The 22212-nt window shown below is 39.1% G+C and overlaps 1 protein-coding gene and 1 non-coding gene across 4 annotated transcripts; both read left to right on the top strand.

The window, feature by feature from the left end:
- The first annotated feature begins 5931 nt into the window (after window positions 1-5931).
- On the top strand, window positions 5932-22098 carry dtx4a (deltex 4, E3 ubiquitin ligase a). 3 transcript variants are annotated; one of them, XM_049568930.1, is made up of 9 exons: window positions 5932-6527; window positions 7125-7339; window positions 8699-9878; window positions 18933-18994; window positions 19335-19496; window positions 19603-19664; window positions 19773-20093; window positions 20184-20273; window positions 20374-22098. In XM_049568930.1, the coding sequence occupies exons 2-9, from the start codon at window positions 7132-7134 to the stop codon at window positions 20602-20604; spliced, it is 2316 nt and encodes a 771-aa protein (XP_049424887.1). In that variant the 5' UTR covers window positions 5932-6527; window positions 7125-7131; the 3' UTR covers window positions 20605-22098. The 3 variants fall into 3 exon arrangements, with proteins under 3 accessions (XP_049424887.1, XP_049424886.1, XP_049424885.1); XM_049568929.1 differs by lacking the exon at window positions 5932-6527 and adding an exon at window positions 6563-6907; XM_049568928.1 differs by lacking the exon at window positions 5932-6527 and having other exon boundaries at window positions 6981-7339.
- On the top strand, window positions 5938-6009 carry trnaa-cgc (transfer RNA alanine (anticodon CGC)). The gene has a single exon. It is a non-coding gene; the product is annotated as a tRNA-Ala (tRNA).
- Window positions 22099-22212: the final 114 nt, after the last annotated feature.

The raw sequence follows: 22212 nt of genomic DNA, 5'->3' as shown, positions 1-22212 counted from the left end.
AAAAACAAAAATATATTTCACTGTGTCCTTATTGTTCTTGATCAAGCTGAAACAATTAGTCAGTTAATTGAATGAGCAATCCTCATTAAATTTAAATCATTTTATTAAAGCAAACAAGACAGAATTTAAATGTTAACTAGTGTCATAGTTACAAACTGAATATTTTGGGGGTTTTAGAGTGAGTTTTGATGACGAACTGACAAGGGCAGAATATCAACAATGTAAAGTTAGTCACAGTGAGAGTTATATTATCATAGGTGGGAGTCAAACTTTCCATCAAGTGACATTTCATACTTTATGTATGTTGTTACACTGTGGCTTAATGAGTAGTCAAAGTAAATTAGTGTGTTGAATGTACTGTATGCAAAACTATAACATTAAGATCTATACATATTTGCTGTTAAATAATATAATGACGCTACTATGAAAAAAAACTACAGTAAAGTTACTACAGACTCACAACTACTGACATCACGGACGGAACGGGTCCACCCCTTTCTGCAAAACGTCATTCAAATCAACAAGCGCCAACCACAAAGTGACACAAAAAGACCACAAAGAGATGCAAAGGAACTGCAGAGACACAAAATTACTCCATCAAGATACAGAATTACCTCTAAGAAATACAAAATTATCTTAATAAGACACAAAATTATTCCGATATTAAACAAAATTACCTCATCAAGGCAATAAATTACTGAAAAAAAAACCACGCTGCTCTAATAAGACACAAAATTATGTCCCAAAATTACTCCAATATGTCACAAAATTACCTCAAAGAAATACAAAATTACTTCAATAACACACAAATTTACTTCAATAACGCACAAAATTACCTCAAAGAAATACAAAATTACTTCAATAAGACACAAAATTACCTCAAAGAAATACAAAATTACTTCAATAACACACAAAATTACTTCAATAACACACAAAATTACCTCAGAGAAATACAAAATTACTTCAGTAACACACAAAATTACTTCAATAACACACAAAATTGCCTCAAAGAAATACAAAATTACTTCAATAACACACAAAATTATCTCAAAGAAATACAAAATTACCTTAATAAGACACAAAATTATTCCAATATTAAACAAAATTACCTCATCAAGGAAATAAATTACTGAATAAAAAAAAACCACTCTGCTCTCATAAGACACAAAATTATGTCCCAAAATTACTCCAATATGTTACAAAATTACCTCAAAGAAATACAAAATTACTTCAATAACACACAAAATTACTTCAATAACACACAAAATTACCTCAGAGAAATACAAAATTACTTCAATAACACACAAAATTACTTCAATAACACACAAAATTACCTCAGAGAAATACAAAATTACTTCAGTAACACACAAAATTACTTCAATAACACACAAAATTGCCTCAAAGAAATACAAAATTACTTCAATAACACACAAAATTACCTCAAAGAAATACAAAATTACCTTAATAAGACACAAAATTATTCCAATATTAAACAAAATTACCTCAAAGAAATACAAAATTACCTTAATAAGACACAAAATTATTCCAATATTAAACAAAATTACCTCATCAAGGCAATAAATTACTGAAAAAAAAACACTCTGCTCTCATAAGACACAAAATTATGTCCCAAAATTACTCCAATATGTCACAAAATTACCTCAAAGAAATACAAAATTACTTCAATAACACACAAAATTACTTCAATAACACACAAAATTACCTCAGAGAAATACAAAATTACTTCAGTAACGCACAAAATTACTTCAATAACACACAAATTTACTTCAATAACACACAAAATTGCCTCAAAGAAATACAAAATTACTTCAATAACACACAAAATTATCTCAAAGAAATACAAAATTACCTTAATAAGACACAAAATTATTCCAATATTAAACAAAATTACCTCATCAAGGCAATAAATTACTGAAGAAAAAAAAAACACTCTGCTCTCATAAGACACAAAATTATGTCCCAAAATTACTCCAATATGTTACAAAATTACCTCAAAGAAATACAAAATTACTTCAATAACACACAAAATTACTTCAATAACACACAAATTTACTTCAATAACGCACAAAATTACCTCAGAGAAATACAAAATTACTTCAGTAACACACAAAATTACTTCAATAAGACACAAAATTACTTCAGTAACACAAAAATTACTTCAATAACACACAAAATTACCTCAAACAAATACAAAATTACTTCAATAACGCACAAAATTACCTCAAAGAAATACAAAATTACTTCAATAACGCACAAAATTACTTCAATAAGACACAAAATTATCTCAAAGAAATACAAAATTACTTCAATAAGACACAAAATTACTTCAATAACACACAAAATTACTTCAATAACGCACAAAATTACCTCAGAGAAATACAAAATTACTTCAGTAACACACAAAATTACCTCAAAGAAATACAAAATTACTTCAATAACGCACAAAATTACTTCAATAAGACACAAAATTGCCTCAAAGAAATACAAAATTACTTCAATAAGACACAAAATTACTTCAATAACGCACAAAATTACCTCAGAGAAATACAAAATTACTTCAGTAACACACAAAATTACTTCAATAACACACAAAATTGCCTCAAAGAAATACAAAATTACTTCAGTAACACACAAAATTGCCTCAAAGAAATACAAAATTACTTCAGTAAGACACAAAATTACTTCAATAACGCACAAAATTACTTCAATAACACACAAAATTACTTCAATAACGCACAAAATTACCTCAGAGAAATACAAAATTACTTCAATAAGACACAAAATTGCCTCAAAGAAATACAAAATTACTTCAATAACACACAAAATTACTTCAATAATGCACAAAATTACTTCAATAACACACAAATTTACTTCAATAACACACAAAATTGCCTCAAAGAAATACAAAATTACTTCAATAAGACACAAAATTACTTCAATAACGCACAAAATTACTTCAATAACACACAAAATTACTTCAATAACGCACAAAATTACCTCAGAGAAATGCAAAATTACTTCAGTAACACACAAAATTACCTCAAAGAAATACAAAATTACTTCAATAACGCACAAAATTACTTCAATAAGACACAAAATTGCCTCAAAGAAATACAAAATTACTTCAATAAGACACAAAATTACTTCAATAACGCACAAAATTACCTCAGAGAAATACAAAATTACTTCAGTAACACACAAAATTACTTCAATAACACACAAAATTGCCTCAAAGAAATACAAAATTATTTCAGTAAGACACAAAATTACTTCAATAACGCACAAAATTACTTCAATAACACACAAAATTACTTCAATAACACAAAAATTACTTCAATAACACACAAAATTACTTCAATAACACAAAAATTACTTCAATAACACACAAAATTACTTCAATAACGCACAAAATTACCTCAGAGAAATACAAAATTACTTCAATAACACACAAAATTGCCTCAAAGAAATACAAAATTACTTCAATAAGACACAAAATTACTTCAATAATGCACAAAATTACCTCAAAGAAATACAAAATTACTTCAATAAGACACAAAATTACTTCAATAACGCACAAAATTACTTCAATAACACACAAAATTACCTCAAAGAAACACAAAATTACTTCAATAACACACAAAATTACCTCAAACAAAATACAAAATTACCTCAACAACACACAAAATTACTTCAGTAACACACAAAATTACTTCAATAACGCACAAAATTACTTCAATATCACACAAAATTACTTCAATGACACACAAAATTACCTCAACAACACACAAAATTACTTCAGTAACACACAAAATTACTTCAATATCACGCAAAATTACTTCAATAACGCACAAAATTACTTCAAAGAAATACAAAATTACTTCAATAACACACACAAAATTACTTCAATAACGCACAAAATTACCTCAAAGAAATACAAAATTACTTCAATAACACACAAAATTACTTCAATATCACGCAAAATTACTTCAATAACGCACAAAATTACTTCAAAGAAATACAAAATTACTTCAATAACACACACAAAATTACTTCAATAATGCACAAAATTGCCTCAAAGACATACAAAATTACTTCAGTAACACACAAAATTACTTCAATATCACACAAAATTGCCTCAAAGAAATACAAATTTACTTCAATAACACACAAAATTGCCTCAAAGAAATACAAAATTACTTCAATAACACACAAAATTACTTCAATAACACACAAAATTGCCTCAAAGAAATACAAAATTACTTCAATAACACACAAATGTACTTCAATAGCACACAAATTACTTCAATATCACACAAAATTACTTCAATAACACACAAAATTACCTCAAAGAAACACAAAATTACTTCAATAAGACACAAAATTACTTCAATATCACACAAAATTACTTCAATAACACACAAATTACTTCAATATCACACAAAATTACTTCAATAACACACAAAATTACCTCAAAGAAACACAAAATTCTTCAATAACACACAAAATTACTTCAACAACACACAAATTTACTTCAATAACGCGCAAAATTACCTCAAAGAAATAAAAAAATTACTTCAATAACACACAAAATTACTTCAATAAGACACACAATTACCTCAAAGAAACACAAAATTACTTCAACAACACACAAATGTACTTCAATAACGCACAAAATTACCTCAAAGAAATAAAAAAATTACTTCAATAACACACAAAATTACTTCAATAAGACACACAATTACCTCAAAGAAACACAAAATTACTTTAGTAACACACAAAATTACTTTAGTAACACACAAAATTACCTCAAAGAAACACAAAATTACTTCAATAACACACAAAATTACTTCAATAACACAAAATTACTTCAGTAACACACAAAATTACTCCAATAACACACAAAATTACCTCAAAGAAACACAAAATTACTTCAATAACACACAAAATTACAACAAATAAATACAAATTTACGTCAAAGAAATACAAAATTACTTCAATAATGCACAAATTTACTTCAATAATGCACAAATTTACTTCAATAATGCACAAAATTACCTCAAAGAAATACAAAATTACTTCAATAACACACAAATTTACTTCAATAACGCACAAATTTACTTCAATAATGCATAAAATTACCTCAAAGAAATACAAAATTACTTCAATAAGACACAAAATTACCTCAATGAAATACAAATTTACTTCAATATCACACAAAATTACCTCAAAGAAATACAAAATTACTTCAATAACACAAAAATTTAATTCAATAACACACAAAGTTGCTTCAATAAGACACAAAATTGCCTCAAAGAAACACAAAATTAAGGAAAGACACACTAAATTACTTCAATAACACACAAAATCACCTCAAAGAAATACAAAATTACTTCAATAACACACAAATGTACTTCAATAAGACACAAAATTGCCTCAAAGAAACACAAAATGAACGAAAGACACACTAAATTAATTCAGTAAGACACAAAGTTACCTGAAAGAGTCCAAAACAACTAAAAAGACATGAAACCACCACAAAGAGACAGAAAATGACTACAGAGAGACACACAAAAAAAATGCATAATAACTAAAAAGAGACACAAAACCACCACAAAGTCTGTATTGCTCCTGTATAGGAGGTATTGGGGACCCTTACATACCTGTGCCCAGGGGCCCACTGTCTCATAATACATTTAAGTATTTGACGTACCTCACTCTTTCTTGAATCTATTAAAAGCTCTTTAATGAAGTGTTTTGTTGGAAAAATGTTACTGCTTTTCATTTTGGGACACTGTGCATTCAAACAAATTAATAGTTCTGCCTTTATGTGTTGAGACACCTCAGGTGCAAAATAACCAATCATCAACCTCAGTATAGGTAGGTACAAGTATCAATATTGTACGAGTATTATCCAATGGGGATGTAGCTCAGTGGTAGAGCGCATGCTTCGCATGTATGAGGTCCCGGGTTCAATCCCCGGCATCTCCACTGAAATTTTGAACGCATTTCTTTTTTTGTGTGACAATAAAACACACCGCACGAAGAGGCAGCAGTGTGAAAGCTGTGTTGTGCTCAAGACAAGCATATATAAAAACAGATAACATTGGCGATACAGTGAACAATACGCGTCTGTATGAGAGACGTTCGTGATTGGCCAGACGGTGCACCTGCTCAAATCGGATTGGATGCTGGAGATCTTCAGGAGCGTGAGTGTGGGAGTGCTCACGCACGCGAGTGTCAAACATTTATTTCTCACTGGCCAAATTATCCTCAGTGGTGGGTGAGAGCCACTGGATCGAGACATTATTATGCACGAGCCAATGAGCGAGTGTGTGTCAAAGTCAACACAAGTGTGGAGACACATTATCAAAGTAATTATGTAACCAGATACCCGGGATTTTACCTCAAGACTGAAGACACTCTCTCAGTGACAGATGGATCATGACTAAAGCACCCAAAGTGTTCTACAAAGCAGTGATTTGACTGGAGACACTGGATCTAACCTGGTAAATATCTCAGCTATTTGCTTCCATGAATCTGATCCTTCCTCACACACACACACACACACACACACACACACACACACACACACTACAGATTTGGTTAGAAAGAAACATCCACGCTCGCACTGCACGATCACAGCCCGTCTGTCACAGTAACCTACTTCACGAGTGCCGCACCACCGTGAGCATCCAAGTTGCATTTTCTCCTCTCACCCTAACTTGATTGTGCCGGAGAAATGATTTCAGTAGACGTCACTCATCTGCATAGGGAGTAAAATGCAACCATCCTGCAAGGCTTTTTGCGCCCAGAAACGCTCTGCACCCTCGCCGTGTGACAAAAGGACCCTCTAATTGCTGCATAACCGAAACTACAAACATGGAAGGTACAGTTTGCATGTAGTGTCATGCCAATATATATATTTATATCCACAGATAGGAGACACATCTGGGTTGCAAACTGTCCAAGATGGATGCAGCGCCGCTGTGCGCAGGGAGGCACGGCGGAGCGGCAGCGGGGTGTCTTTAAATGCCCACCATCCCCGCGGTCTCGCTTTCATTTATGCCTCCGTGTTGTCAGTGTGATTTTTTCCACCTTTGCAGGAGTAGGATGTTACTAGCATCCGCCGTAGTGGTATGGGAATGGCTGAACGAGCACGGACGCTGGCGGCCCTACAGCCCGGCTGTCTGTCATCACATCGAGGCAGTCATCCGGAGCGACCCGCGGTGTGGTAGTGTTGTCCTCGGCCAGGTGGACTCTCGCCTCTCGCCCTACATCATCGATTTGCATTCCATGCACCAGTTCCGACAAGACACAGGTGAGGAGCGGGGAGGGGGGGACAGGGCGGAGGGTGGCACGGTGGAGCCGGGCCTGAGGTGGAGGCCTTTTTATTGCTCATGTGTATCTGTGCGAGCCCTTATGTTGATCCAGCTCCAGAAGTTGATGCAAAGTGGCGTCTTATTTCTGCAGCAATGCCTTTAATTCTAATTTCAGATTCCCAAATCACCCATAGGTGACACCTCCTCTGTATCGTTACATCTCATTTAAAGTACATGGAGAGATGCTGTGTTTTGCATGTAACACCAAGGCCACAGCAGCAGCTAAAGTGTCCAGTCATAGCCACAAACACAGACACCTTTTTTCTGTATCTGCACACACTGTCATCAGTGCCACTGTCTTTTACAGCAGAGTATGGGGCATAAGAAATCATCTTTCACAAGTCACAGCTTCACAGAAGAGAGGCGAGCAGAGCAGGGAAAACAAAGAAGGGAATTGTCAGTTGTCAGATGTCTAACTTTGGCAAAGAACCCAACATTTCCCCCCTCGCTCGCTCTCTCTCAACATTGGCTGACAAAAGCCTTTGTGAAGTTTGTTTTCCAAACCCAGCAGAAGCTGAACTGGGGGAGGCGGGCAGGGTGCCCCAGTCTAAATAGGAGACAGGGAGGAGGAGGAGGAGAGGGAGAGGGAGAGGGGAAGGGTGGGGAAGAATTTCAGGAGTGCGAGGTCATTGATGAAATGGGGTCGATGGGAGCGGACGTCATGAATGAATTCCCCTGATCTAGGCATACTGTATGGTACACATTCCCATTAACTTTTATATATAACTGTTTCTATATGAGGTTATTTTTGTTGTTTATTCAAAGGGCTACGTGTATTTCAAATGCTTAATTTCACAGCATACTACTGTAAACTGTGAAATGTACCTGTAAAGTGCGTTTCAGAGAAATCTCCGCACCCCTTTGTGTTCCAGATATGTGAAGGCTTTACAGTATGAGGACTCTGTAGAGTTTCTCTGGACACCCTGGGAAAGCAAACACAGCCAGCTTTGGGTCGGATCAAGGCTGCCAGCCAATCAGAATTCAGAACACCGTGTGCCGTTACCAGGGGCAACCTGTTTGCCCAAATTCTTAGCAAGCAAACACAGACATGTTGAATTTGTTAGGGTTGCAATCTACTTGTCCACAGTAGAAAGTGCCACAGTGAGACACTTACCAGTTATTGAAACTACCAGGCATCATGACAGCAGTCGATACAGGAAGATGGTTAAACTTTATAGTTTTGCACGTGTAAGTCTGTCCAAAGTGCGAGTTGTGGAATGCTACAAATGCACTATGACTGTGCACAATCTTGCTAATGTGCATTTTGTATTGTTCTGACCCCGTGATCTCTGCCTCAGGTACCCTTCGACCGGTACGACGTAGCTTCTACGACCCCACCTCAGCGCCTGGCCAGGGCTGGTTGTGGGAGTGGGAGAACGACGCTGGCAGTTGGACGGCGTACGACACGGAGGTGGGCATCGCCATCCAGGCAGCACGTGATCGACAGCAGCCCTGGCTGGACCTGGCGCCGCTGGGTTTCTGCTACCTCATTGACTTCGAAAGCATGACCCAAATCAACGGGCAGACGCAGCGCTGCCGACGCATCCAGCGTCGCTCCGACCTGGCGTACCCGCTGGTGTCCGGGCCCCTGCCCAAATCTCACCACGCCTGGGGGCCCATGTCCATGCCCAGCCATGGAGGACTGCTTGGTGTGGATGTATCCGGTGTGGGCATGGGGATCCGGATGAGCAGCAGTGGGACTGGAAACGGGAGTGCGTACCCCAGTGGGGCGCTCCCTGCCTCGGCTATCACCTCCTTGGGACAGCCCTGTGCCTGTCAGCAGTGTATGTTGGTGCTAAGTGTCAAAGCGGGCGCCATGTCTGCTCACACTCTGGGTCGCAGACCGCCACAAACCAAGCCCCCCAGTCCCAAAATCAGCAGTTACCCTGTTCCAGGAGGGTCGTACTCACTAACCCTCCCTCGCCCTCCGTCCCTGACACGGTCATTCTCCCCCCACAGGACATCTATAATTGGGGCGACAGGTGGCTACAGTCTAGGTGGTATGGGTGGTGCAGGAGGTGTAGGTATCGTCGGTGGTAGTGGTGTTGGCAATGCCAGCTTTGGTTACGGAGGAGGCTTCCCCCACTCTCTTTCCCTTCTTGGCTCAGCCACCGCCGCCCTCTCCATCTCCTCCAACCGCCCCCCTCCCCCACCTCTCCCCCCACCTCCACCGCCTCCTCCTCCACCCTCCACCACACTCTCATCCGCCGCCACCTCTCCCCCTCACCCCTCCACCTCGTCCTCCCTCTCCGCTTCCTGTTCTGCCCCTACAGTGCCCGCTCCAGGCCCGCCTCTCATCTCCACGGCTGCCTCCACCTGCACGCCCTCGCCTTCTGCCCGCGTCCTGGGTCCAGTGTCTTCATCCGGTGCTGCTGCCTGCGCAGCCCCTCTCCCACCCCGGTCAAGCCTAGCAGGGCTGAGCCGACCTGCACTGCAGCGCATCGCCATGGCTCAGTCACGTGCCCTTATTGCCTCTGGGTGAGTGCACAACTACTGTATCAGTTTTCTTTTACAGTCAAAAAGGTCATCCAAGAACAGGTAAGAATTGTCACTCCCAGGCAGCAGCAGGCAGCTTTTCTTTTTTTTTTTTTTTTTTTTGTGCTAAAGCTCTAAAAATCCGGTGTCAACTACCTGCCCAGCACCAAACAGTTGTTGACAAGCTGGTGAGCATTTGTGGCTTAAAAGACAATTGTTCAGTCGAAGAATACAAGCACATTTATAAATATATAACACACAAGACAAATCAGAGAAGAAGAAAAGCTAAAAATAGTAAAAGAAATGATAAGACATATATAAGCAGCGTGCAGCTCCTCAGAGACTTCTTCCCCTCTCAATATAGTGTATATGAAACTAAATGAGTCCAACGAAACCAGAAATGTAAGACAATCAATTTAGACAGGACTCTGTAAATTGTTTGAAGCCCTCATTACACAGTGTCTGACATCAGCGCTCATTAGCATTCATGAGCCTTTAATCTTTGTGACAAAGTCCACTGGGCTCATTCATTTCCATGGAAAAACAATGGAGAGCATTCACACTGAACAAGCCCAGCTCTCACGAGTGCTTCACATTCCAGACATTTGTCATGCAACCGCTTAACGATGGATTTACTTCACAGAGACACACACACTCACACACATGTGTGTAGATAGTTTGTGTATAGTTTTCATGCAAACAGTTAGTTGCCCCGGGCCTCAGAAATCAGACGAGCCTGGAAACACTTGGTGGTTATATGTGTGTGTGTGTGTGTGTGTGTGTTTGAGCATTTGGGTTGGTAACCGTAGCAATCAGTGTGGCCCTGGGGCTTGTGTCACAGAGCAGGTTTGCTCAGCTATCTGGGTAACTTTGCTGTTTAAAAACTCAGATTTGAAACATGGGCTGATTATAAAAAGACACGCTGCAGGTTTGACTCAGCAACCCACATCTGGATTGGGTCTGTAACATCTGGCACGTCCCCATCATTATGGAATGCTTAATATTTCCATTAGTGATCTTGTGCTGGAGATTTGAGCATGAGCACAAGATTCAACAACAAAATCTGAGATGTTTTGTCGTCTTGTGGGGCTTTAGTCTGACACTGGAAATTATTCGGTTGAATGTTTGGTGGCAGAAGTAACATGTTGCTAGGGTTTTGTGTTACTATCCTTTCCCAATATTCAATTTGTCCGAGAGGGCAGCATCACCCTTGGAGTAGTGTAAACAGAAATTTAGCATGCTAATATCAAAATTTCATTTGGATCTTTGACTCTAGAGAACTGGATGAAGTTTGTCTGTGCTCACCTTATATTTCAGACATGTTTGTACGACCCAGGGCTTTGTGACATCATCACTAGTTTGGAAACCAATATGCGACTTACACAAGTGTGATGTGGAAACTTGAAGCCTCAAGTGCACATCATCTGGGAATTAATTCAGCCACAAAGTCAGAGACACCTTATTTCTCATAGTTTAATATTCAAAATGAAAAATATTTGTATCCACAGGAAGGCAATATAGAAAAACAAGAAGGAAATATTAAAAAGCCTTTATTGTAGTGGCGAAATCATTAAAAGAGACTACATGTTTTGACAACTGCATCTTCATCAGGGCTTTCAAAACCAAATAAAACAAAAACAACACATATATATATATATACTAATAGTATTTCATGTATTTAAAAAAATAAATAAATTTGTAGATTCTGGATTTTTTATTGATGGAGAAAGATTTTTACTAGTTATTAACTTTTTTTGTAGAAAATCCATATTAGAAACAAATTATAATATAAATCAGAGTATTTTGTCCTCAATATGTGGAAAGACTCACTCCGTGACCATGTGGTCTTTAGGTGGTAAATGATAAGTTTTAAAAGTTGTCAGTATTCGTGTTACAGGGATAGTTCATATGATTTAAAGTGAGGTTGTATGAGGTACTTTCACACCAGGATGGTCCAGGGGACCCAGTTCGATTGGGCGGGGAATGCCGAAAAAATTTCACACCTTCATTTGGTTTGGTTCACTTTCACACTGCACTTTTTAAAGTGGACCAAACCACAACAGCTGCTCGTTTGGGGGCGGTATTGCCCGAAACAAACACTGACCAAGAAGAAAAAAAGCATGACTAGGAAGAAAACCCAGCTCGTCGATTGGTCATGAGCGTTCCCACCACTCCAAACAAACCAAACTATCCCTGGAAGCGGACCAGGGTTTGTTTAAAGCAGACCAAATAGCGCCAGCGTGAATGCGTCCTTAGTCAGTGTATTACCCACATTAGATGGCAGTCAGCATGGCCCCAGTTTGGAGAAGCAGGACGGAGTAACTACACAGAACTGCTATGGAGAGGCCAGCAGCAAAACATATTAAGCTGCCTAAAAAGTTCCACCTAAAAAACGAATATCAGTTTAAGTGTCCCTTTGGGCCTTTTTGACTCCATCTACGCTCCGGTGAAAGCCACCAGACTCCATTGGCAAAAACAGTAATTTTAGCAAGCTCAGCAGGGGAGCTGCTGATCTACCGCTGCTTCTATCATTTCGTTGGTGGTCTGGTCACTTTGGTGAATCCAAGCTAACGCCAATGTGTTGAACTCAACGCCAAAGCCACACAATAACACAAGCAATCCAGGTGATAGAGGCAGCAGTAGACCAGCAGCTCCTGTATTCAGCAATGTTAAATTACTGTTTTTCTCAATGGAGTCTGGCCTTGAAGAGAGAGATATAAAGGGCGTGCCAACTGCCATCTTCTGTAGGTAATACTCTGACGATGGATAAATACCTCATACAGCCCCACTTCAAAAGAAACTCCAAACTATCCCTTTAATGTATGAAGGAAGCCACAGTATCCAGGTGTCGTAGCCAGAGGGCGCTGGTCAGCAAGGCATTTGTGGTGACTGTTATACACATGTCCTTAGAAGGCTTTTGGACCAAGAGCACTGCTGTTCATTCTGTGTTGCAGCTGGTTTGTTTTGGCATCTTGTTGTGAGCACGCTACACACTGTAGTATCTAGATTTCATCAGATACAAATTATAGTCTTTATTTTTATAACATTGCCCTCACAATCCTTAAATCTCACTGGAAGAGATGGTTCTGGGCTGTCGCTTCAAATATAATATAACATGCAAATTCCCACATTAGTCAAACACATGCAGTCACTTTATCTGTGTGTGATAGGAGGTCTGAATGGAGCTGCTTGTATTGCCATTAAACTTTGAAAAACCACCACATGCTGAGGAGAATTTTCATATGAGCACACTCAACATTACCCCAGCAGAGAACCCTAACTTTCTGAATCCTCGCATTAGCTACCAGCGCTAAGCCTCAGATTAATACCAAATACCACAGGCTTAATATTCTTGCGTCGGTAATCTGTGTGTTTTGTGTCAGGTGAGCTGTGCGACTGACCCATTCTTTCAACCTATCGGGCGAGAGCACCTGCTGCTGCGGTAAAACAGCCAACGTGACAGATCAAGAGTCACTCTGATCCCATCAGCCCGGGATTCTGTGCTCACCATACTGCTGCTGCTCGCTCTTCTTCTCTCCTTCTATTTGTTCTTAGCTCCACTTAGTGCTCCTGCTGTCTTCGTCTTATGGCTTTATCCCCAAATTCATAAGTGGCACCACATGAGTAGCAGAGCAGTGGAGGAAAAGCCTCCTCTTAATTACATGTGGGTTATTGGCCCTTTGCTATGTCCCGCCCCTCGAGATCGGCCACTCATAGCCTAACTTCAGCCAGCTCCAACCAGGGTCCATAGACTCTCATGCAGTCATTTCAGATGTTTGTCATTTTCAAGCTGGTTTTGTGGATTTTAAGCTGTAAGGAACACGTGTAACAATGATTCTCGTCACTAGGAGAAGTTGGAAAAAGATAAACATTTCTCCCCTGTGCCAAAACCAAAGTCAAACCCTCTACAGTGTAGGGTTAGCTAACTAGCTAACGTTGGCTAGCTATTTGATGTGAGGCCTACTGAGTGTATACACATGCTGCTGTGAATAAAAACCTTCCCTACTTTACACGAAACAGCGACATTTCCCTTTATATTCACTGTCTTTTCTCTCAATCACCAGATGAAGTGGTGATTCACTTTTTCACTATGACCTGTAGCCTTTAGTTCGGCTTTAGCTATTAACTAGCTTTGTCTTTTTAGCTTGTTTTTGCCGCTGAGTGAGTTCAACATCCTGGATATGTCCTTCAAACACAGACTGGAGACCCCTCTGTCTGCTTCTATCTTTGTTGTTTTTCCAAAAATATGATTATATTTCTTCAGGAAGTGCCGTTAGTTACAGTGTGGGCTCCATGCTAGCTCCAACAGCTTGACAGACCACTACAAAGGGGCGGGGCTTAGCGAGGGGTTCGCACTTGTTTTTTGAAGTGACTAATATTACATTTCGTCAAGTGCAAAACTGGCAAAAAAATGTTGGCCAAAAAAGCAAAACAATGCACTGAAAGGCATGTCAAAACTCTTTAGAACTAAAGGGAACTGCAGTCGGGTGCTAATTCATCACTATAAGCAACCATTTTAACATTGCGCATCACCATTTGCTGATACGAAAATATTTATCTGTGCTGCCTTAAGGCAACATCTGCGGGATATAGGAGAAATTGGTACGCATAATTACATACTTGGTTGAAAATTGATATCTAAACTTTCCAGCTACGAAAAGATGAGTCCAGTTAGCATCAAATTAGCTTACAAGAATCTACGTAAAATGCAACTTTTTGATTTGTAGTGCAGTAAAAAATAAAAATGTATTCAGTGTAAATCAGGATGATGATTTCTAATAAATAGAGTGGTACAGGAATGAGTCCTTAAACTTAGAAATGAGTTAGCATTCAGCACTTCCTGTTCTCAAGCTTGAGAGATTTTCCCTATTTGTTTTATGCTTAAAATATGTCAGTAAATAACCCACTTTTTAATTTTGAAGCTTTTAAGTGTCTTGTAAAACGTGCAAGTATAATAAACTTTTGTTTGTCACAGAGTTTATTTTCTGTATTAATCCAAAATCAAGTGGAAAAATCGAGGCGAGGGAACCAGGGCGACGTTGGCCCGCAAATAAATGTCATCCCTGCACCACTCTATTCTAATGCTTTACATTTTGAACAGAACTTGTCCCAGGGTTATTAAAATGCATCGTTTAATACTTAGGATAAGATTTAAGTGGTACAGCAGCTAAAGAAAGTACGAAATGCCAAGCGCAGATATGTAACCTTGAAAAAGCCAGAAAACCATATTATGAGCATCTAGGGTAGGCCAAATGAAGCTTTGAAAACAAACTACAAACTGTTTTGAGACACAGATCATCACATATTAGATACAGGCTAATACTATGTAGCCAGGGCATTAATTTGTGAACACACAGTTTGGATGAAACTTCTTGGGTTTGTATTATCAGGAATGAATGGAATTAAATAAAGTTGAAAGCCAAATAAAGTTTAAAAGAATAGCATTTGTTATTGTTGTGTTGTTGAGAGGGGGCCTTCAGTGAAACAGAGCAGATGGTTTCTAAGTGTAGTGTTAAACTCTGAGGGGTCGCCAACATCACAGATTGTCACAGTGACGAGAGTCGCCTTTGACCCACACGCCTGCTGTGACCCTTTCTCCTCTCGCCGTACCGGGTTTGATTTCTGCAAGTATGTCACCAATGCCAAAGTGTGTATAAATGTGTTTGTTGCCATATGCTGCAGCCTGTGTGTTTCCGTCAGCCAGCAGCAGTCCAGATGGAGGCGGCTCTAATGCCACTAGATTAGCCGGGATCAGAGAAACGTGACCGACCGACACACCTCTTGTTGCTCATCCTTTCTCTTCTTTTCCTTCACCTTCCTTTAATCTGTGTTTATCATTGTTCACATTTCCCCACCTGAGAAGTCGATCACCTTGTTCACGCTCAGGTTTGAGTCAGTCAGTCAGTGTGTCTTTGTGACTTTGGGACTTTGTGAATCACATATGGCACCCACACAGGAAGCTAACACTATGGCTCAGGCACAAACAAAACAAATAAATGTAGTGACAGAGTGCAGTGTAAGCACATTGTCAGGCACAGGGACAGTACAATTCAGAAACTCTTGACTGGAAGTTTGTCCGTGTCATGGTTACATCAAATACCAGGACAGAGAGGATTTTCCAGCCAGTGAAAACAATGTGTTGTTACCATCTGTGTTTGTGCCAAAACAAAAGCTTTAGCCTTAAAGCCGATATTACCTTATCTTTACCCTGATAATAAGGGTGATAAAATAAGATTTTATATATATGATTACTGATCAACTGTCAACTAATGTGTGAGTTTTAATAATTCCCATTAATTTTGAAATATGTTTCCATAAACAAAGACTTTGGATATAATTAAACAATTTGATTTTATTATTTCAATATTTTATTTTATTTTATTATTATTTTTTTTTAAATTTTTTGCAGACCCGTGTCAGTGAATTAATTAAAGTCAAAAAGAGCACCCTACTGCTTTCCGTATTAATTTAAAATTTTAGTAAAAGACATGATATATGCTAAAGTATAAAATGCATATTTAAAACCAGTACAGTGTGCTTTATAATACAAGCAAAATATTCACAAAAAGAAAGACAGGTGAAGTAGAAATACTTAAAATACAAAGTAGAAAAAAATTAATGATATACATATTTAAATAAACTGCTTTAAGAGAGAAATGATTTCTAGGGAAAGTGTTTGGTTTTTTTTTAATAATTATTTATGTGCTTTTTTTATTTTTCTCATTTCACAAATTATTATTTCCTTTATTTTAACTCAGAAATACATTGAGGTAGAGACCTAGTTTACAATATAGTCGAGTAAAATAATAAACTTACATAAAAGTGGCAACAAGAAGTAAAATAAATAAAAGTATCAGTAATGAATAAAAACAGTAAAAGTGTAAACCATTAATCAGGTAAAACAGTAACATCTAGAAGTAAAGTGTGATACAGTTAAAGATTGAAATTGCCCTAAGGATAAAAATGAGGAAAGCTTTAAATGGCTCTGCATGTTGTTCCAAATCAAGAGAAAAAACTAAATTGCAAGAGTGAAGTGAAAGTAAGACAAAAGAGAAATACAGGGGGAAAAAAAGAATGACCAAAAAATAGAATAAAGGGTAGTGGGTTGGTTGTCCTCATGAGAAAAAAAAAAATAGATAAAAAATAAATTGATTGAGCAGCAAAGGCCCTCAGACACCCAAAGCATTCACATGTAGTTCAGTTTAAATTATAAAAACGTATTTTTAATTTTCTCCCCTCTATTAATGCTTGTTGGTGGCAATATGATTTATGCCTATATATGGGGACTGTACAATCCCAGTGAGTTTAGACGACAATATTAAAGGATAGCTCTGACTGATGTAAGATTTGAATCATCCTGTCCAAATCCGAGGTTATGACAGGAGGTGTGATATCTCTGCGGTGGCAGCGTGCTAGTACATCACAAGTCGTATGTGCCTGTGTCTGTCAGCCTTATGGCAGCCTGGCAGTGTGACACGGTAACTCACAGGTAATCCCTTCTGTGACGGAGCCAGAGTTTAGTCAACAGATGGAAACAGGTGGATTAGCCCTATAAAAGGAGGCAGGAGATCTGACACTGAGTCACAAACAGAGGAAGAGAGAGAGACGCGAGTCAGATACTGCGACGACTGGGAGTTACTGGTGGAATATCTTTGGTTGTCTCTGAGGTCTTTGGCGCTTCCAAGCAGGAAAAATGACTATCATCAAAATTGGCAGACCGTAAGTACACACCTCTGACTGGGTCGTGATAGTATCATGTGTTTTACCTATTTTTCCCAGATACAGTACTGCTGTGGTTACAGATGGTTTGACAGTGGACTTTTGTAAGAGCATGTTTACTTAATTGTTTTACTAGCAGATTTAAAGGAACACTTCACCCACAAAATGGTCATTTGTATATCAGTTACTCACCCTGTGTTACACTGAATTTGCAAAGGAAATGTTGTTTTTCTAGCATGCCTCCAGAGTGAACGAAGAATCCAAAAACTGAGAAAATTCTTAATGAACTGAAATAAATGGGGGCCGCACTTAACAACAGTGAAACTATAACAAAAAATCTGTTTACAAACTTACGCTGCTGCTCCAATATAATCCAAGACTCGTTTATCCAGTTGTATGCTCAGTACTTTACAAACACTTGCATATGCTCCAAAATCTTGCTATTTTTAACACTTCTGCATATGAGTAGTGTGCCTGGACAATCCAGTGCAGATGTGTTTTTAACAGTAAGGGAAAATGCATGTGTTTGGGAAGTGTTGAACATATGCCTGGATAAATGAGACTTGGCTTACACCACACAAGTTGAGTGAGTGTGTGTAAAAGGATGTTTTAGGGTATAGTTTGGCTGTTAGACACCGCCCACTTTTACTCTAAGTATCTTTATACAGTTATGCCAAAAGGATAAGACACAATAAAGCCCACAAGCTTATTTCCATTGGGATTCCTAGATTCTTCTTTCACCATGACATCATGCGAGAAAAACTTGTTTTTTTTCTTACAAATTCAGGATAACACAGGGTGATAAATTAATGTACAAATGATTATTTTGCAGATGATATATTCCTTTAAGGAGTTCATTCATGTGCTCCTTTGAAAAATTAAAAATGGATAGCGCCTCCCAATTTCTGTATATTTCTAGAGCATCTTTTGCAAAAGTTTGTGCTATCACTAATATTGTTCCTCCTGGGTTCCTGATAGATTCTATATATCAAATAGCAAACTCACTAATCTGTCAAGCGCCAGGTGTCTAATGCTGCCATATGCATCCTAATCTTAAGCCTTACATAGCAGGACGTCCTACATGGCACTTATAGGACAGTGTGTCAAGTCGTGACGAGCAATGTCTGTTTGTTTCTCTGCATGACTCGGCAAAAGCTCCTTAGCTTGCTGTCATGAGGTGAAGTAGAAGGCAGCGTCTGCTGTGTGTCACTCCACCTGTTTACATGTGACTCATCAGATTCTGACGCCTTGGATCTGGGTTTAGGTGACCAGGGCAGTCTGCCTTGAGTGCATCAGCAATCTGTCGATTAATATGAGTTTGTTTTTCTCGTGTTTCAGAGTGCCAACTGTTCCAGTGAAGAACCTGAATGGATCAAGCCCTGTACACCCTGCACTGGCAGGTAGATATACTAATACTCATCATCTTTAAATTAATCGTAAGTCTTCAAAATGGGTCTAAAAATCAGATTTCATGACTTTAAAGAGTCATCTTAATTGTTAAAGTTTGTTCTACCTTCCAGCTCTTTATATAAATAATAATTCACTCGACTTATTTACTGCCCCACACACACACACACACACACCTAGTGACATTTAGCCCCATATTCAACCAGTAAATCCACAGACCAGATATCACGAGTATGGTTAATAGATAATTCCCTGGTGAAAGAGCTCATCACGCACTGACTAAACCCCAAATACTATAGTGTCTAACATTCCCCCTCTGCTGGCTGTATCCAGGTATTACAGGCATCCTGATGAGCGCAGCAGGACTTCCTGTCTGCCTGACCCGCCCTCCCAAGCTGGTGCTTCATCCTCCACCTGTCAGCAAGAGTGACATCAAGCCCGTCCCCGGCCTGGGCCACTGCTGCCGCAAGACCACTAAGAAGCAGGCTCGTAAAGGTGGGTGTGATGATGAGGTCTGCTTGTGTTCTTGCTTTGTCACACATACACACATGTGCATTTTGGTCAGAAACAGATCGTCATGCTTTGTGTTTTGGTTTTGTAGGAAAGACCCCTGAGGAGGTGGTGAAGAGGTACCTCCAGAAAGTCCGCAATCCCCCAGAGGAGGTGAGTTCTCCCTGTTGATGATTTCATTCATTTGAAAAGATCTGTTTACATCGGCTACACATAAAATCCCAACATAAGGAAAACACAAGCTTTGTTTGCCGATCTCAGGACTGCACCATCTGCATGGAGGCCCTGGCCGGACCATCAGGCTACAAAGGCCCCGGCGTGGGAGGCATCTCCCGGGCCGAGTCGGTGGGCCGCCTGGCACAGTGTGGTCACCAGTACCACCTCCAATGCCTCGTTGCTATGTATAACAATGGCAACAAGGACGGCAGCCTGCAGTGCCCCACCTGCAAGACCATCTACGGAGTAAAGACCGGCAACCAGCCCCCGGGCAAGATGGAGTACCACGTCATCCCCCACTCACTCCCTGGTCACCCGGACTGCAAAACCATCCGGATCATTTATAACATCCCTCCTGGCATCCAGGTAACCCATGCTTACATGACAATTTGAAATGATGAATACTGAAGGTGGTTTTGCTTGGACGATGTGATGAACTTCGCGTTTGCTGTTTAGGGCCCAGAGCACCCAAATCCTGGCAAACCCTTCACTGCCCGCGGGTTCCCCAGACACTGCTACCTCCCTGACAGTGAGAAGGGACGCAAGGTAAATAAGAACTGTCTCACTTCAGTGTGTGGTCAGTGTGTTTGATTTAGGGGGATTTAGTGGCAGAAATGTAATGTATTGTCTTTGTCTCTTTTTCCAGGTTCTGAGGCTTCTTCTGGTGGCATGGGACCGCCGGCTCATTTTCTCTGTGGGCACATCCAGCACCACCGGCGAGTCAGATACAGTCATCTGGAACGAGGTGCACCACAAGACGGAGTTTGGCTCCAACCTGACGGGCCACGGCTACCCTGACCCGGGCCACTTGGACAACGTTCTGGAGGAGCTCAAGGCTCAGGGCATCACCGAGGAGGAGTGCCTACCCAGAGACTGAACAGAGACATTCAAGACGCTGAAGACACGAGATTAAACGCACGATCCTGTGAAGGAATCCACAGCTGGACAGATTAATTATTTTCAGAATCTGATAGAGGACTCTAATCGCCAGAGATGGAAAACAACTTCAGAAACTCTTTACACGAACGTTGCAGAAATTGTTTCAGCAGAATTTGCTGAGTATAAAATGTCTCTTATGACTGCATGAGTCAGTTTCGATACGTGGGAAATCATTTTTTTGCTTCCCAATGCAGTAACAGTGTCAAGATTGCAGATGTTATTTCAGTGAGACATTTGAGACCACTGTGCACATACAAGTCAGTGTTAGATTAAAAAAAACTGTCATTTATACTGTGAGACTTCATATCAAGAATGTAACTAAGTGAATTTTGCTGAATTAAAGAAGTGTTTACCACTACTACTGCTGCTGCTATGTGGAACTGAGAGAAGTTTAAACTGATTAAATAAGTGAAGGATTTTTTTAAGTGTTGGTCCACAAGCAGAAGAAACTTGTCACTAAAGATAAATATTTCAAGTGTATAACTGGATATCTGAGCATGAATATTTGCTGACCTCTAGTGGTACTTTTCCAGAACTACATTCCTTTTTAGGTTTGATTTTTATTCAATTGTATTGTTGTATATTATGAATACTTGTTATATTATATGATATTGTTTTCATTCTATCATGTTTTTATATTTTAATTTTGACATTTTGTTTTCTATGGTGTGTTCCTTTGAATTGTTTTTGGGTGTGGCGTGACGGATGAGATGTGGGATGAAGTTAAGATAAGCTGCTGGTGTACCAGAGTATGCCTGACACTTTATATGCCATATACCAGCCCCCTTTCTTTAAAGATAAAAAAAAAAGTCATTTTCAGTATTTTGTATCTGATAGGTTCACAAACTGACATTCCTTAATTGTTCTGCCCTCAGAGCATGGGTGCATTTAATAGCTTTCTATGTCTTCTTGTATCTGCATTAATGTTAAGGACTGATAGAGGAAAAGCTACCATGGATTACACCATTCCCCCCAGGTGGAGTTAATTCCCAAAAAGCTAGGATTGGACCTCCTGCCTGAGCTCAGATTTGCACAGAGCTTTCTACTTAGTATCAAAAAGAACCGGACAGCTTGTATCTACTGTATTGTTGTGTAGGACACACACACCAGCCTCAAATGCTCTAATCACACTACAAAATGTGCTCATCGGTTGTTTTTAATCATCTTTTGTTTTTGCCATGAGCAGGCGCAGAAGACTATCTCTTGTTGTGGATCCAGCTTTGGCCAAAGTGGTCCAGTCAGTTTGCGTTCGGTCCATTGTGGACCGGTTTATTATGAGGTACGATAGACGAGATGTAAAGCGGTATGTGTTGACATACTAATGTAGGCCAACATTAAAAGCATTTATACTTTATGATACTTTATGTATGCACTGTACTGTATGTATGTGTTTTATGTGCACAAATTTGCATTAAACGTTTTTCTAAGGTTCAGAGAGATAAAAACACTTCTTCCTGGTTTATTCTTTCATTTTATGAATGGTTAATTACGCAGTATTTATGACTTTAAAAGAACTCTATGCAACATTCATTAATATAGCAGCAAG

The sequence above is a fragment of the Epinephelus fuscoguttatus genome, linkage group LG23 (genome assembly GCF_011397635.1).
Source record: "Epinephelus fuscoguttatus linkage group LG23, E.fuscoguttatus.final_Chr_v1".
Taxonomy (NCBI): Eukaryota; Metazoa; Chordata; class Actinopteri; order Perciformes; family Serranidae; genus Epinephelus; species Epinephelus fuscoguttatus.
This window is presented reverse-complemented; position numbering and strand designations above follow the sequence as displayed.